The 15521-nt window shown below is 34.8% G+C and overlaps 1 protein-coding gene across 3 annotated transcripts in view; it reads right to left on the bottom strand.

Annotated features, from left to right (window-relative positions):
* ATAD5 (ATPase family AAA domain containing 5) overlaps positions 1-15521 on the bottom strand; it is a 39414-nt gene that overhangs the window by 8664 nt on the left and 15229 nt on the right. For all 3 annotated transcript variants that reach the window (XM_014862155.3, XM_014862154.3, XM_044745430.2), the window contains exons 9-18: positions 15232-15391; positions 14021-14335; positions 12540-12636; positions 11253-11332; positions 10882-11024; positions 10630-10780; positions 6008-6184; positions 5615-5748; positions 5053-5146; positions 3983-4047 (exon numbers count right to left, since the gene is read on the bottom strand). In XM_014862155.3, coding sequence (XP_014717641.3) covers positions 3983-4047; positions 5053-5146; positions 5615-5748; positions 6008-6184; positions 10630-10780; positions 10882-11024; positions 11253-11332; positions 12540-12636; positions 14021-14335; positions 15232-15391 — 1416 coding nt within the window. The remainder of the gene's footprint in view (positions 1-3982; positions 4048-5052; positions 5147-5614; positions 5749-6007; positions 6185-10629; positions 10781-10881; positions 11025-11252; positions 11333-12539; positions 12637-14020; positions 14336-15231; positions 15392-15521) is intronic.

Genomic DNA, 15521 nt, shown 5'->3' with positions numbered 1-15521 from the left:
ATAAAATAAAGACATTTTCAGGTAAAAGCAACTTAATATAATCCTTTGTCAGCAGACCTGCTCTATAAGAATTGCCAGTGAAGTTCTTCAGGCTGAAGAGAAACAAAAGCAAAGAAAGTGAGATCTTCGGAAAGGAAGGAAGAACATCAGAAATCATAATTATATGAGTAAACATAAAAGTCAACTTTTTACCCTCTTAATTTCTTTAAAACATATTTGACTGGCTAAAGCAAAAAAAATAGAATAGTTAGAGTTTATAATGTATGTAAATGTAAAACATTTGAAAACTAAACCATAAAGGATAGAAGGATAGTAAAAGGACTTATACTTTTGCAAGGTTCTCAAATTCTCCATAAATTCATTCAATATTAATGCTAAATACACTATGAAAAGCTAAGAACATATATTTTAATCTCTACAGAAACTAATAAAAAATACGTCCTAATCCATTTCATGTAGCCTAGAAACTACACACCAATATCTTTCATGAATGTAAAGAAAAAAATCCATAACAAAATATGAGCAAATCAAATCCAGAAAGACGTAAAGGACATAACACATCAGGACCATATCATCCCAAGAATTGTAAGACTGATCCGACATTCAAAAATCAATCAATTCACCATATTAATAGAATTAAAAAGATAAACCACATGATTGACTTAAAAAACAGAGAAAGTAGTTGGCAAAAGTCAACACCATTCACGATAAAAACTTTCAGCTAACTGATAAAGAGCATCTATGAAAATACACAGCTAATATCCACTCAGTGGTCAAAGAATGAATGCTTCCCCCTCAACATCAGGAGCTAGGCAGAGATGTCTGTTCTACCTTGCATTAGACAGCATACTGAAGGTACACCGGCATTAGCCACTGGGATGTGGCAAAAAGAAATTAAGGTACAGATTAAAAAGGAAAAATAAAAGACTTTTCTTTTTTTTAAAGATTGGCACCTGAGCTAACAACTGTTGCCAATCTTTTTTTTTTTTTCTGCTTTTTCTCCCCAAATCCCCCCAGCACACAGTTGTATATTTTTAGTGTGGGTCCCTCCAGTTGTGGCATGTGGGACGCCTCAACGTGGCCTGATGAGCGGTGCCATGTCTGGGCCCAGGGTCTGAACTGGCGAAACCCTGGGCCGCCGAAGCAGAGAGCGAGATCTTAACCACTTGGCCACGGGGCCGGCCCCAAAAGTCGTTTTAACTTACATGACCATCAATACAGAAAATTCTAAAGACAATCTACTACTAGAACTAATAAACCAGGTTAACAAGCTCACAGGATACAAAAATCAATTGTATTTCTACATACCAGCAATAAACAACTGGAAATTGAAATCTTAAAAATACCATTCACAATAACATCAAAAAACATTAAATCTTTAGGACTAAATTTAACAAAATATGCGCAAGGTCTCTACAATGAAAACTACAAAACACTGCTGAATGTTAAACCCCTCTCCTAAAAAAACTGTTCATGAATCAGAAAACTCAATATTGTTAAAATGTCAGTTCTCCTGAAATTGACTCACAGATTCAATGCAATTTCCACCAAAACACCAAAATAAACTGTAAAAACTGACAAATTGTTTCTAAAATTAAGAGAGAAATTAATGATATGATAGACAAAACAATTTTGCAAAAGAATAAAATTGGAGGACTTACACTACTTGACTTCCAGACTTGCTAAAGAGCTAGAGTAATCAAGACAATGCCGTATTTCACACAGATAAAGAGAACACAGTAAGACATACACAGTCTATCGATTTATGACAAAACTGGAAAGTAATTCAATAGAAAAAAGATGGTCTTTTCAACAAGCAGTGCTGGAACAACTGGATATCTGTGGAAAACAAATGAATCTTATGTCTTACCTCACATTACCTATAAAACTTTACTATACAGAGATAAAAGATCTGTATGCAAGAGCTAAAACTACAAAACTTCTAAGAAAAAATCTTCGTAAGCTGGAGTTTGGTAAAGATTTCCTTTTTTTTTTTTAAGATTTTATTTTTTTTCTTTTTCTCCCAAAGCCCCCCAGTACATAGTAGTGTATTTTCAGTTGTGGGTCCCTGCAGCTGTGGCATGTGGGATGCCGCCTCAGCATGGCTTGATGAGTGGTGCCATGTCCTCACCCAGGATTTGAACCGGTGAAACCCTGGGCCACCAAAGTGGAGCACGCAAACTTAACCACTCGGCCATGGGGCCGGCCCCTAAAGACTTCCTAAAAACTATGAACCATAAAAGAAAAACTTGGTTAACTGGGCTTCATCAAAATTAAAAACAAAACTCTTTACAATTAAAAAAATGTAAAGGTAAGCCACAAACTGGGAGAAAATATTTACAAAACACATATCCAGTACAAACTTGTATCCAGAATATATACAAAGAACTGCTAAAACTCAATAAGAAGACAACCAATTTAAAAAATGGGCAAAAGATTTGAAGATACTTCACCAAAGAACAAAGACAGGTGGCAAATGGACACATGAAAAGTTGCTCAACCTAATAGTCATTAAGGAAATGCAAATTAAAACCACAATGAGATATCAATACATAATTATTAATATGGACAAAATGAAATAAATGGACAATTCCAAATCCTGGTGAGTATATGAAAAACAACTGGACTCTCATACTTTGCTGATGGGAATGCAAATCGTTGGAAAACTTCAGAAACAGTTTGTCAGGTTCTTATAATGTTAATCAGAACAACAATTCCATCTGTAAGTATTTAAGTAAAAGAAATGGAACTATATGTCCAGATAAAACCTTTAATGCGAATATTCATAGCAGCTTTATTTATAATAGTTTAACCATAGACAACTCAAATGTCTATCAACGGGTGAAGACAACAGACACAAATTCATGTATGTGAGGTATAGCCATACAATGGAAAACTGCTCATTAATAAAAAGGAAAGAACTACTGACACAGGTAATATCAATCAATCTGAAAAAGCACTATGGTGTATAAAAGAAACTAAATAAAAAACGCTAACATAAGATTTCATTTACATGAAATTCTACAACAGGCAAAATTATAGTGACAGAAAACAGACTGGTAGTTGCCAGGGCCGAGGGTTTAGGAGAAAGGACAAGACAATGGAGCCCAAGGGAACTTTCTGAGGAAATCGAAATGTTCTCTATCTTGATGGACACATTCTATATCAACATTTGTGAAAATTCATTGAACTATACACTTAAAGTGGGTGAATTTTACTATATACAAATTATACTCAGATAAAGCTAATTAACAAAATGCAAACACACACACAAGTACAATTACAAACACACAGATGGATATCACTACCGTGGCTAAAGTTAGAAAGACTGACAATAGCTGCCAGAATTCTCATGCACTAGAGACCTATCTGACAGATTCTTAAAAAATTAAACACATAACATAACGCATATGACTCAACAATTTCACTGATAGAATAGCATGGATAAATCAACAAAACATTAAGTGGAAGAAACCAGATACAAAAAGACACATAATGTTTCCTATTATTTGAAATTTCAGAATAGACAATAATATTAAAGTTGATATGCATTAAAGTAGTGGTTACCTCTGGTGGGTAGGGGAGTGCTGACTAAAAAGGGCCCAAGGGAACTTTTGGAGGTGATGGAAATGTTCTAAATTTTGATCTGGGTGATGGTTACAGGGATGTTTATACATGGTAATATTTATCAAATTGTATACTTAAGTGCATTTTAACTGTATGCAAATTTCACCTCAATACAGCTCTATTATTATTAAAAAAACCTAATGAACACTGGAATATAGTAAAAATTTGAGTATTTGAATTTTGAAAAAAATATTTTTAAAGCAAAAAAATAAATATAATAATCAGAAGTTTCCTAAAACTCAAAAACTTTAACATATCCCTTAGTAGCTAGATTTTTAAATTGTAACTATCATAATAAACTATCTTTTATATAATTGTGATATGTAATTTATGATTGTCAAAATTCAAAACTTACCAGCGAAGGAGTATTGAAATTAATTTCTTCAAAGCTGCCATCAAACATTAAACTAAATGTTGGATCTACAGGGGAAAAAAATACTTTTTTAATAACACTAAGACTACTAAATTACTTTTTCCAGTTATACTTTTTCTATTAAAACATTCTGTATTTCATCAGTAATAAAAATAAAATATCATGCAAATTATAAATCATCAAGGAATGGAATTTCTGTCTTGACCTAAAGTTACTAAGATCTTTTACGTAAACTACCATTTAACTTGGTATGGTAACTTGATGAACATGATTTTTATTGATATTTTTATAGTACAATCACTAACTGTCAAATGGGCCATTAATTTCTAAGTGGAATTTAACATAAAAGACATTTTCCTATAGAAATCCATAGCAGAGATATTCCACTGAATATTTGCAATGAAAATACCAGAAAATGATATTACAATACAAAATTGATAACAAAAAAAGAAATTGTATGAGTTTTAAAATTAAACATTTAATGCTAATTATTGGGAAGCTGAACCAATTGTTAGGTTGATGACAGCTTACTTTACCTGAAATATGCAATAATCCATAAGTGTTATCAGGGGTTGAGGAATGGCTAAGTTCAATATTAAGGAACTGCAAAAAAGTTGAGTTCCATAAAAAATTTGGACCAGTGAATGAGGTTTGGTGATCTAATTATAGGTATGCGGAAGAGGCAAAAAGAAGGATCTTTTATTTCCCTACCAAAACCCCTTCCCCAGTTAGTTCATGAATCTCTATCGGCATTCGAGGCTGTTGTCAGCTTCCTAAATATCAAAAATCCAACACAGTGATTCAAAGTAGTATCCATTTTTAAAGTCACTGCTATTTGCAAGGTAATATATTAATTTTATAATGTTTCAAGGCTGCAAATCAATTGCAAATTTGAATAGTTCTTAATTTAAAAAATGACCTAGGAGCCTCCTCAATTTAGAAAAAAAGACAATTTACTAGCTCCTTTTAAAGGAACATTTCTAACTAAAATTAGAAGCTTTCCCAAAATATTTTAACCAAAAGTTATTAATTGTAAAATCATTGTTACCTACCACTTGTAGTAAGGATTACAGGTCTTTTAGTTGTTGCCATGAATGTTTTGATTGCATTCAAAAACCCAGCATCTTCTTCAAAAATGACATCAACCTAAGAACATTTATTAGAAAATTAATTGTATTAAGTAACAATATACTTGCTGGAAATCAGTTCTGTATACATAGTAGATACACACTACGTTTGTTAGAGACAAAATTTATGAATTTATGAACAGTATGAATTCAGCCCAGGCTGAAAGCTTACAATGCCTTACACTCTTAAAAGAGTAAAAAAATTATCAAACATTAAAACCAAAGAAACGCAGGCACCTATAACTGGATAAGTATAAGTCAGAATAATTTCTACAATCATTGAACAATAATTAATAAGTGTGAGTTGCATTAATCCTCTTCCTGAAAAATTCTATGATTGACAGTTTCATTCACTTTAATTTCAAATAGATTCAAGTATTCCTGACTTTCTTGGCCATTTTACAATACTTCATAGTAACACATACAGTAATCTTTAGAATAAGTTTTTATCACGAGATATCAAAAATGTCTACTTCTGTAAGCCTACCTCTTCAAAAAGAATGAGAGATGTTGCATTTTTCCTGTTGGGTTCCTCAGCTCCAAATTCTTTGACATTTGAATTAGTTGTGTTTGTAGGTTTAGCCTGAATAATTTGTTTCTGTTCAAACGAATTTTTGATTCCTGCACAAATAAAATATTAATATTTTAGATAAAAATCACCTTTTAATAGAACACTAGATATTTCCACAGAATAAGCTCAAACTGAAATCCCCTATTAAAACTGAAACAAAATATCAAAACTCCTATATGGTGGACCTTTGGGGTAGCTGAGGTTTAATAAAGAACAATAGGAACTCATGAAATATGATCAGATTTCTATTTATCAGGGCCATTAGTATTAAAAAGACGTCAAGTTTATCTTGTCAATTTAATGTCTTACCTTTATTGTTTTCCAGAAGCACTCCTATTTCTTCACTATTTTTTGGCTTAGAAGACGCTTTAAAATAATTTGCCAAAGTTATAGGTGGAAGTGCTCGCTTTGGTCCACTACTTTGTGGTGATGGTGGAGGCAGTTTCCTTGGTGATGTCACAACTTTCCTAGGGGAGCTTAATTTTTCTGCCAAAAAAAATTGCACTTAAATATTCTAAAAATTGAACAGATGGCAAGATTGAGTTATCCGCAGTCTATATTTCTACTCTTACCAGCTAAAAATCAAAGACATAGAAATTTTCCTTCATTCTTACATTTAATACTCTGTATTGTTACAGTTATTCTACCAGTAGAGAGGGTAAAATCAGTCATTTGGAAAAGACACTCTTTTCCAAAGAAACATACATTCTTGAAGCAACAATGTTCATAACCCCTCCATTCACTTTCTCTACACCTGCTAGAGGTCAGAAGAGGCTGAGGAAAAGTGATAACAGTACAGTGAGCACATTATGTAACTTTGTTGTCCAATTTCAGCTTAACCCTATCAGAAAGTGATATTGCAAGCAAATAATATGGTTTTCTAGAAATGCTATGAGGGATAAATACAAAGTTAAAAAATAAATGGTTGATCTCTACCCTCCAGGAGCTGACCGTGCCCAGCTTTCATTCCAGAGCACATCCTTTTCTCCCCTCTGAGAGCCCTGACTCAGTCCTTACATGTCCTACTTACTATCATATGGCCTTGGAGCAGCTTCTTCATGTACCATCAAGTATACACAATTCCAAGACTCTGTCCTACTCTTTTTTTTGCACCCCTATCTCCACAGATCTTATCATATTCTTTGCATATTATAGGTGTTCAAAAAACTACTGAAAATTTTGAGTTTGAAAAAATTATCATCGATCTCACTATCGTTTCATAAAAATAGGGCATTTTAACACCAGAAGGTAAGAGGTGCATAATCATAAAAAATCTTTCTTTATATTGAGTAGATTTGTTTATTTAAAAACTCGCTATTTTGTCCCTAGTTTTTAAATTTTGTCATAGACCAAGGATTGCTTGATCATGGACTGGCATCAGTCCAAAGATTGGTGTTAGAAAATACATGCTAATTTTTACTTTAAAATACTCAATAAGTACTTGGCTAAATCTTATCAATATATATATTTTTAAAGATTTCCCACCAAAAGAATGAGCTCCTTGGAGAAATAGCTAATTCTAGATCTGGGACGTCTTACCCAGGCTGAAAGCAAGGAAAATATCTAAGATTACTGGGGCTATGTCAAAAGGACACAAACCAATTAAAACGTTTCCTGCTAGCCGTTGAGACAGACAAGATGGGACAATACGAGCAAGAAATGATAAAAGACAAGGTTCTGCTCCTAGCCAAGATAGACTGGATTTACCCACCCATCTGAAATAACAACAAAAAATAGAATATGATATATGAAACAGTGCTTTTCAAGACTTTGGACATCATGCAACACAGGACAGTCAAACCTGAGAGATAAGCAATAAGGTGAACCCTAAGGATTGCCTCGCTTATTGCCTTGAGAGAATGTCCAGGCCACAGTGAGGAGGAGGAAGCAGTTCAGAGGCCTCCCTGAGTTGAGACTGAACTAGTAGTCTGGGGAGGCCAAGGCAGACAGAGTTCACAGGGCAGAATACCAAAGAGGAGAGAACCACACAGAGAGCTCTGGAAATCTGCAGAGGGTCCCCCGCAACTCTTCAACTGAGCAATGATCAGCGAAGGATGAAAGGAAATAATCTCTGAGGCTCACAGATAGCTGGGACTAGTTCCTCTTCCCACTAGACAGAATGGCAAACTTCATAATTAATGGGGCATTGGACAGAGTACTCAGAAGCGTTTTTAAGTAATGGGGCAAAATTAGCCCTAGACTTATGCTGCCATGGTGTCACCTAATACAGCATAAAAGACCTGAAAAGATCAGTGCTTTTAAGTAACTTAACTGCATCCCAGAATAAAGTTCAAGTATAGTTACAGGAATACAGAAATATCTAGCACCCAACAAGGTAAACTGCACCAAGTCTGACAGCCAATCAAAATTAACAGGCATCCAAAAAAGCAGGAAAACAAATTCATAATGAGGAAAAAAATATCATCAATTGACACCAACACAGAAATGACACAGATGATAGAATTAGTAGACAAAAACACTAAAACAGTCATTATAACTGTATTTCATACGTTCAAAAGCCTACAGGAAAGATTGGACGTGGTTCCACAGAAGATATAAAAAGGACCCAAATCAAGCTTCTAGAAATGAAAACTATATGTGATATGAAAAATACACCAGATGGCATGGACAGCATACTAAATATTTCAGAAGATGAGATTTGTGAATTTGACTAAATAGTAATAGAAACTACCCAAAATGAAACACAGAGAAAAATGAAAGACTGAAAACTGAACATACAATCAGTGAGCTGTAAGACAACTTCAAGTGGTCTAAAATATACATAATTGGAGTTTCCAAAGGAAGGGAGGAGGACAGAAAAAATATTTGAAGAGATAACAAGTGTTGGCACGGACGTGGAGAAAAGGGACCCTTTGTACACTGTTGGTGGGAATGTAAATTGGTTCAGCCACTATGGAAAACAATATGGAGATTCCTCAAAAAATTAAAAATAGATCTACCATATGATCCAGGAATTCCACTTCTGGGTATATATCCAAAGGAAACGAAAACAGGATATCAAAGAGATACATGCACTCCCATGTTTATTGCAGCATATTCACAAAAACCAAGATATAGAAACAACCTAAGTGCCCATCAATGGGTGAATGAAGAATGAAGAAGAAGACACACACACACACACACACACAATGGACTATTATTCTGCCATGAGAAAGAAGGACATCCTGCCATTTGTGACAACATGGATGGAACTTGAGCGCATTATGCTAAATGAGATAATTTAGACAGAGAAAGACAAGTACTGTACAATATCACTTATAGGTGGAATCTAAAAAAGTCAAACTCATAAAAATGGGGAGTAAAATGGTGCTTACCAGGGCATGGGGGTGGGTGGGGAATAGGACAGATGTTGTTCAAGGGTTCAAACTTGCAATGAGTAGCAGATAAATCGTAGAGATTTAATGGACAGTATAGTGAAAATAGACAATGATATTGTATGATAACCAAGAAACTTCCTAAGAGATTATAACTTAATTATTCCAAAATTAAGAAACTATCACTAAAAAGAAACGATAATTATTGTAACATGTTAGAGATGCTAATTGTTGATATAATGGCAAACATAGTACAATACAGAAATGTATCAAATTACCACGTTGTACATCTTAAATTTACACACTACATGTCAAATATATTTCAGTTAAAAAAAGGTTGACATTTCCCCAAATTTGACGAAAAGTATAAACCAATACCTCCAAGAAACTCAACAAACCCCAAGCACATAAAACATGAAGAAAACTACACCAACGAACATCATAATCATAACTGCTTAAAACTAGTGATAAAGAGAAAATCTTAAAAGTAGCAAATAATGAACACAAAGAATTGAAACACATCAAATATATACAAATCCATGAGTTCATAATAATACTAAAAAAATTAAAACTACACAAAAATTCATTGGTCAACTTTGGAGATTACTAGAGCACCATAACTCTAAGACCTGATAAAAGGAAGGAAAAAATGAAGCATTTCTCATGCTTTTCCTATACAGACTGTATTTCAAAGTATCCTAACAATTGATGAAGAATATTGCTTCTTAAAATTCAAACTATTAAATTCAGAAAGGCTGAGTGAATTACAAAATCACCATTTTTTAAGCCCTAATGAAATAACGAGTCTACTAAACAAAGATCAATAATGGCTGCAAAATACCATTAGATAAGAGATTGATGGGGCACCTTTATAATGGATGGATTAGACTGAAAACAACTGAACTCATCAATCAATTTTAATATCACTAAAAGTGGGAAAACCAGTCGTTACGTATCTCCTGCTACGATGTTATAGGAAGTACACAGCCCCGCCTCTGCATGCGTGCCAGCCCCAAATGGAATCTGAATCTAATCAAGCCCACAGATCTAACTGCCAGTTTATAAGAAATACATGCAAGAGGAACACGTTAACACATTCCGCCAAGACACAATCAGCCAAATCCAGAATGCGAGAAATTTTATGACAAACGACTCATGTTCTTCAACAAACAAATGACATGAAAAGGGTGAGGAATTGTTAGAGAGATTAAAAGAAACTTAAGAGACATTAATCAAATGTAAGACACTGACCCTGTTCGGATCCTGATTTGAACAAACCATTTGAAGCAACAGAAAACTGAAAATAGACGGGGTATTAAATCAAATTAAGGTACATAGTTAATTTTGTTAGGTCTGACTACGATGCTGCGGTTATGCTTATTAAAAAGTCCTTATCAGTGAGAGAAAGCTATTGAAGTATATGTGGATAAAATTATATGATGGTCTTGAGATTTGTTTTAAAACAGTTCAGGAAAAAATTAAAAAGGCATGTACATATGTAGGAAAAGATAAAAAATCAATGACAAAAAGCTGATTATTAAAATTCTTTTAGATTTCTTTCAAAAGGTTATGACTTAAGGAAAATAATTTACTTACTTGGTGACTTGCCTATGCTGTAGCTATTAAAAAAGCACGGTTTTTGTGAGTTTACACCTTGCTTATCTACTTGATGGGACTGAGTAGCTTCCTTAAGTTGAGAAAGAATTTGTCTACCACTGCGCTGAGAAGAGGCGTTCACTTCAAATATCTAAAAGAAGAATATATAGAAAAAGGCAGAAGGGTTTATGTTTTCTTTTAACTCAAGGATAATTATTCGATTAACACTCTTCAGTCATAGCTCTCACTAACCTTAAATCCGAGCTCTTGAGCACAAGCATAGACGGCAGCAGTCTTTCCCACTCCTGTTGGCCCAGTTATAAGAACAGTATTGCAAAGACGACTCTCTTCCTCATCGTCGGAACTGCCTTTGAAATCTATGCTATCCGACAGATCTGGAAAATGATTCAAACACATGTAAGATGATAACTGCTCAGGCAGCAACTCTACCTCACAAAACCCAATGATCAAATCTCTCAAACACCTTGCCAATAAATGCTGGAAATTTAATTTCCCCAAACTAAAAAATCAAATATAAAATACCATTAAGAAATTTCCTAAAAATTTTTAGCTAATCTAACTCTAAAAATGTTCAGTGAAATGGAAAAAATGACTCAAAATACCTTCTTGTTTCTCATCTTTTTTTCCCTTCAAATTTTGTCTTTCTTCCAATTCAGCTCTTCTTTTCCAGTCTTTCAACCAACTGCCGTAAGAAAATGTATGTTAATAAAAATAATTCACAGAATATAGATACCTCTTAGACTATATGTTAAAATGATTGCTGGTGGGAATTTATGGCATACCATTAGTTTTTAAGTACTCCACAGTGTTTCTGAACCAACCAAACAGTAAAATATTTTTACATGGGTCTGAATATTTTTAAATGAAGCAATTTTTGCCAAAATACACATGCCTATACGTGCAAGGATATTCACTGCAACACTGTTCATACTAGCCTCCAAAAGGAAAAACCCAGAAGTACCTCAGGAAGAGAAATGTGCCACACATTATGGTACACTCACGTCAGAAACCAGCATAGAGCAACCACGAAGAACTGAGGTAGATTGTGTGATGACATGAAAGATGTCTAATGGACAATGCTAAGCAAAAGTAGAAAGATCAAGTTCTAGTCTGGAGCTAGACTGCCTGAGTTTGAATTCCAGTTCCACCACTTTCTAGCTGTGTGGCCTTGACAAATAACCCAACCTCTCTAGGCCTCACTCCTCACCTATGAGATGATAACAGTATTTACCCTCACGGTATTGTTCTAAGGATTAAATGAGCTAAGAACAATGCAAATACTTAGAACAGTGCTAAGCTCAAAGTGATAACTATTCTTATGGGTCCCAATTCCTTATATAAAATCCTTTGGGACAGGAGTTTTAGAATTCAAAAGATTTCAGATATTAGAAAGGAAATTTGGTACATACAACACATATAACAATACCCCTAATGGGATCTGTGGTGGTACTTCCATAATCAATCGATATTTCTATTTAAAAAAGTGTATGAACTCCTACTAAATGGGATCAATAAAGACCATAATAAACTTTACATAATAAAGTTAATAACTTTCAGTTTTCAGAACTTTTTGGATGTGGGAATTATAGACAAAAGATTATGAACCTGAATTAGTTATAATATGATTCTGTTTGTTAGGAAGAAAGGAACTAGTATATGCGTATAATTTGTTCTGGAAGGTTTTATAAGAAATATTTAACAGTGGTTACCTCTGGGGAATAGAAATGGAAGAAAAGAGGGATATTTAACTTTCACTTAAAAAAATTTTTTTAAAGATTTTACAGGTAATCTACAATACTTCATAATTTCTAGGTTTTAGTAATAAATAAACTAAATAGTAAAAATAGATTCATAAACGATTTCTCAGTTCCTTTACAAATTTTACCCACCTATGCAACTTCTTTATAGCTAGCTCATTGCCTATGAGTTCACCGGAGTTCTGGGGTTGGTACTTTTCTGTCCAAAGCATGTCTTCAGTTCCAAGATCTAAAGCAAAAAATATATACTAAAGTATTTGTTCCTTGACATAAGCATACATTCTTAGACATTTACATTACTGTTTCACATAACAGTAAGTATTTGTACAAATATTTATATTTATAAAATGCCAAAAAGGCAATTTCAAAACTTAACGTTACATTTAAAATTCTTCACATCAAAACCTTTCCCCCTTAGAAGCTAACCACCATAAAGTCTGTGACAGTAAGGTTTAAAAGGACACATTTAAATTTGTAATAACCATTCAAGAAACAGGACATACGAAAAATAATTTTTACCACAAAAAATAATCTGAAGAACAAAATCAGCATAATTTTAGTTGAGCCTCTTTTGACCACTGAAAAGAAACATTAAGATGTCCCACTAAGCCAGCCTGGGGAAAGGGAGAGAGACGCTACACTCCTCACTGAGAAGACTGAGCACTGCAGAGACGCCAGTTCACTCCGAATTAATCCAGACACTACCACAAAGTCAAACCCCCATGGGATTTGTGGGGGTAAAAGAATCTAACTGTTCATTTGGGGGCTGGCCCCATGGGTGAGCTCCCACGCTCCGCTTTGGCAGCCCAGGGTTTCACCAGTTCAGATCCTGGGCGTGGACATGGCAGCGTTCATCAAGCCATGCTGAGGTGGCATCCCACATGCCACAACTAGAAGGATCCATAACGAAAAATACACAACTATGTACTGAGGGGCTTTGGAGAGAAGAAGGAAAAATGAAATTAAAAAAAAAAGAATCTTATAGTTCATTTAGTAGAGTAGATGCATGAAAATAGTTTAAAAAAGTGATAGGAGACTTGCTGTAAAAAAATCAAAATAGGGCCAGCCCTGGTGGTCTAGTGGTTAACGTTGGCACATTCTGCTTCAGTGGCTCAGGTTCAGTTCCCAGGCGTGGACCTACACCACTCATCTGTCAGTGGCCATGCTGTGGTGGCAGCTCACATACAAAAAGAGGAAGATTTGGCACAGATGTTAGCTCAGGGCAAATCTTCCTCAGGAAAAAAAAAAATCAAAATATACTCTAAAGCTATACAAAAGGATGAATTAATCAATGCAATAGAATACTTTGGAAAAGCTAGATAAACCAAATGGGACCATGTCAGAGATACATGAAAAAGGTATAAAATAATATGTACAGTATGACCCCAGGTTTTTAAAAAAGTGTATGTATTTATAGAAGCAGAGAAAAAGCAAAGACCAAACACCAATCTGTTAAATGTGGTTATCTGTAAGACTCTAATCAGTGAGGCTTCCACTTCTTATTTATACATATATATATTGTTTGAATGTTGCAATGAGCATATATTAAGAGAGGGGAAAAATGAGAGGTTAAAAAACCAAGAGTTCTAGGACCAGAGGGAGATCTAATTTACCAACAATAGAAGATACTTCTGATGTAGACTCTTTGTCATCATCTATTATCAGAATATCAGAATCTTCTACTGCTTCTGTTTCCACTTTACATGTTTGTTTCTTCCTGGGTGTTTTAGATGATGGACCTTTGGAAGAGTCTAGCTTTATCCCAGTGGAGATGTTTCTTTTCTCAAGTTCTTCTGGTTTCCCACGTATCTTTTTTGGACTTTCTGAATACTCATTTGGTTTCTTTCTTTTTGACTTATGATTCTCCGTTTCCACTCTTTTCCTTTTGGTCTCTTTTTGATTGACACAGGGCTCTAGTTGTGGACTTTCTATGTAGGGGATTAAGGAAAACATGAGCTTACTAATCAACAAAAAACAAATTTTCATACCCAATAATCTTAATATCACTTCAAAATATCCAATAGCCTTATTACTATGAAATGACAAGGCAGGGGCTGGCCCCGTGGCCGAGTGGTTAAGTTTGCGCGCTCTGCTGCAGGAGGCCCAGTGTTTCGTTGGCTCGAATCCTGGGCGCGGACATGGCACTGCTCATCAAGCCACGCTGAGGGGGGTTCCACATGCCACAACTAGAAGGACCCACAACGAAGAATATGTAACTATGTACTGGGGGGACTTTGGGGAGAAAAAGGAAAAAAATAAAATCTTTAAAAAAAAAGAAAAGGCAAGAATCAAATATGGCATACCTAAAGCAAGCTGGATACGTTGTTATTTAAACTACCTTCTGGGGCCGGCCCAGTGGCATAGTGGCTAAGTTTGCATGTTCCACTTTGGCGGCCTGGGGTTCGTGGGTTTGGATCCCAGGTGTGGACCTACATACCGCTTGTCAAGCCATGCTGTAGTGGTGCCCCACACACAAAGTAGAGGAAGATTGGCACAGATGTTAGCTCAGGGCCAATCTTCCTCACCAAAATAAATAAATAAATAAATAATAAATACCTTTTGTACAAGCTACATAAGTTCTAAGGCTTTCCTTCAACGAATTATTAATATTTTAACATAATTAAAGCTGTCTTTGGGTCAGAGTCTCTGGAAGCTGGCAGGGACCAACACTGTATCGCACAAGATGCTTTACTTCAGTTGAACAATTTTCTCTGCCAGCCATAAGCAGTGTCCTCTCTGTGGTGACCACTCTCAAGAGTCAATGGCTAAGTCTTAGTGTTTTCAAAACTGAAATGTTAACATAACGATATTAATTATCACTAACCTTGTTTACAACGACACTCAGAAAGTACCTGGTGCTCAGTTCGCTTTTTTAGAAGCAAAGGAAAATATTTCTTCAAAGAAAATTCAGGATTTGACCACCTAATTTCCTCCAGCAAAAGATTTCTTACTTCTTCAGTCAAATCTTTCCTTCTCCCTGTAAACTGCAATAAAGAATAAAATGGTCAATAACAGACCGACATTGTCTATTAATATTGATCACAATAATGCCAACTACTTTCTGTCTATAGTAAGTTAAGATCAATGTAGGATTAGCTTTCGTCCCTAAACACA

Source organism: Equus asinus, chromosome 13 (genome assembly GCF_041296235.1).
Source record: "Equus asinus isolate D_3611 breed Donkey chromosome 13, EquAss-T2T_v2, whole genome shotgun sequence".
NCBI classification, from domain to species: Eukaryota; Metazoa; Chordata; class Mammalia; order Perissodactyla; family Equidae; genus Equus; species Equus asinus.
Note: the sequence above shows the minus strand (reverse complement) of the source record. Positions and strands in the feature narration are given on the sequence as shown.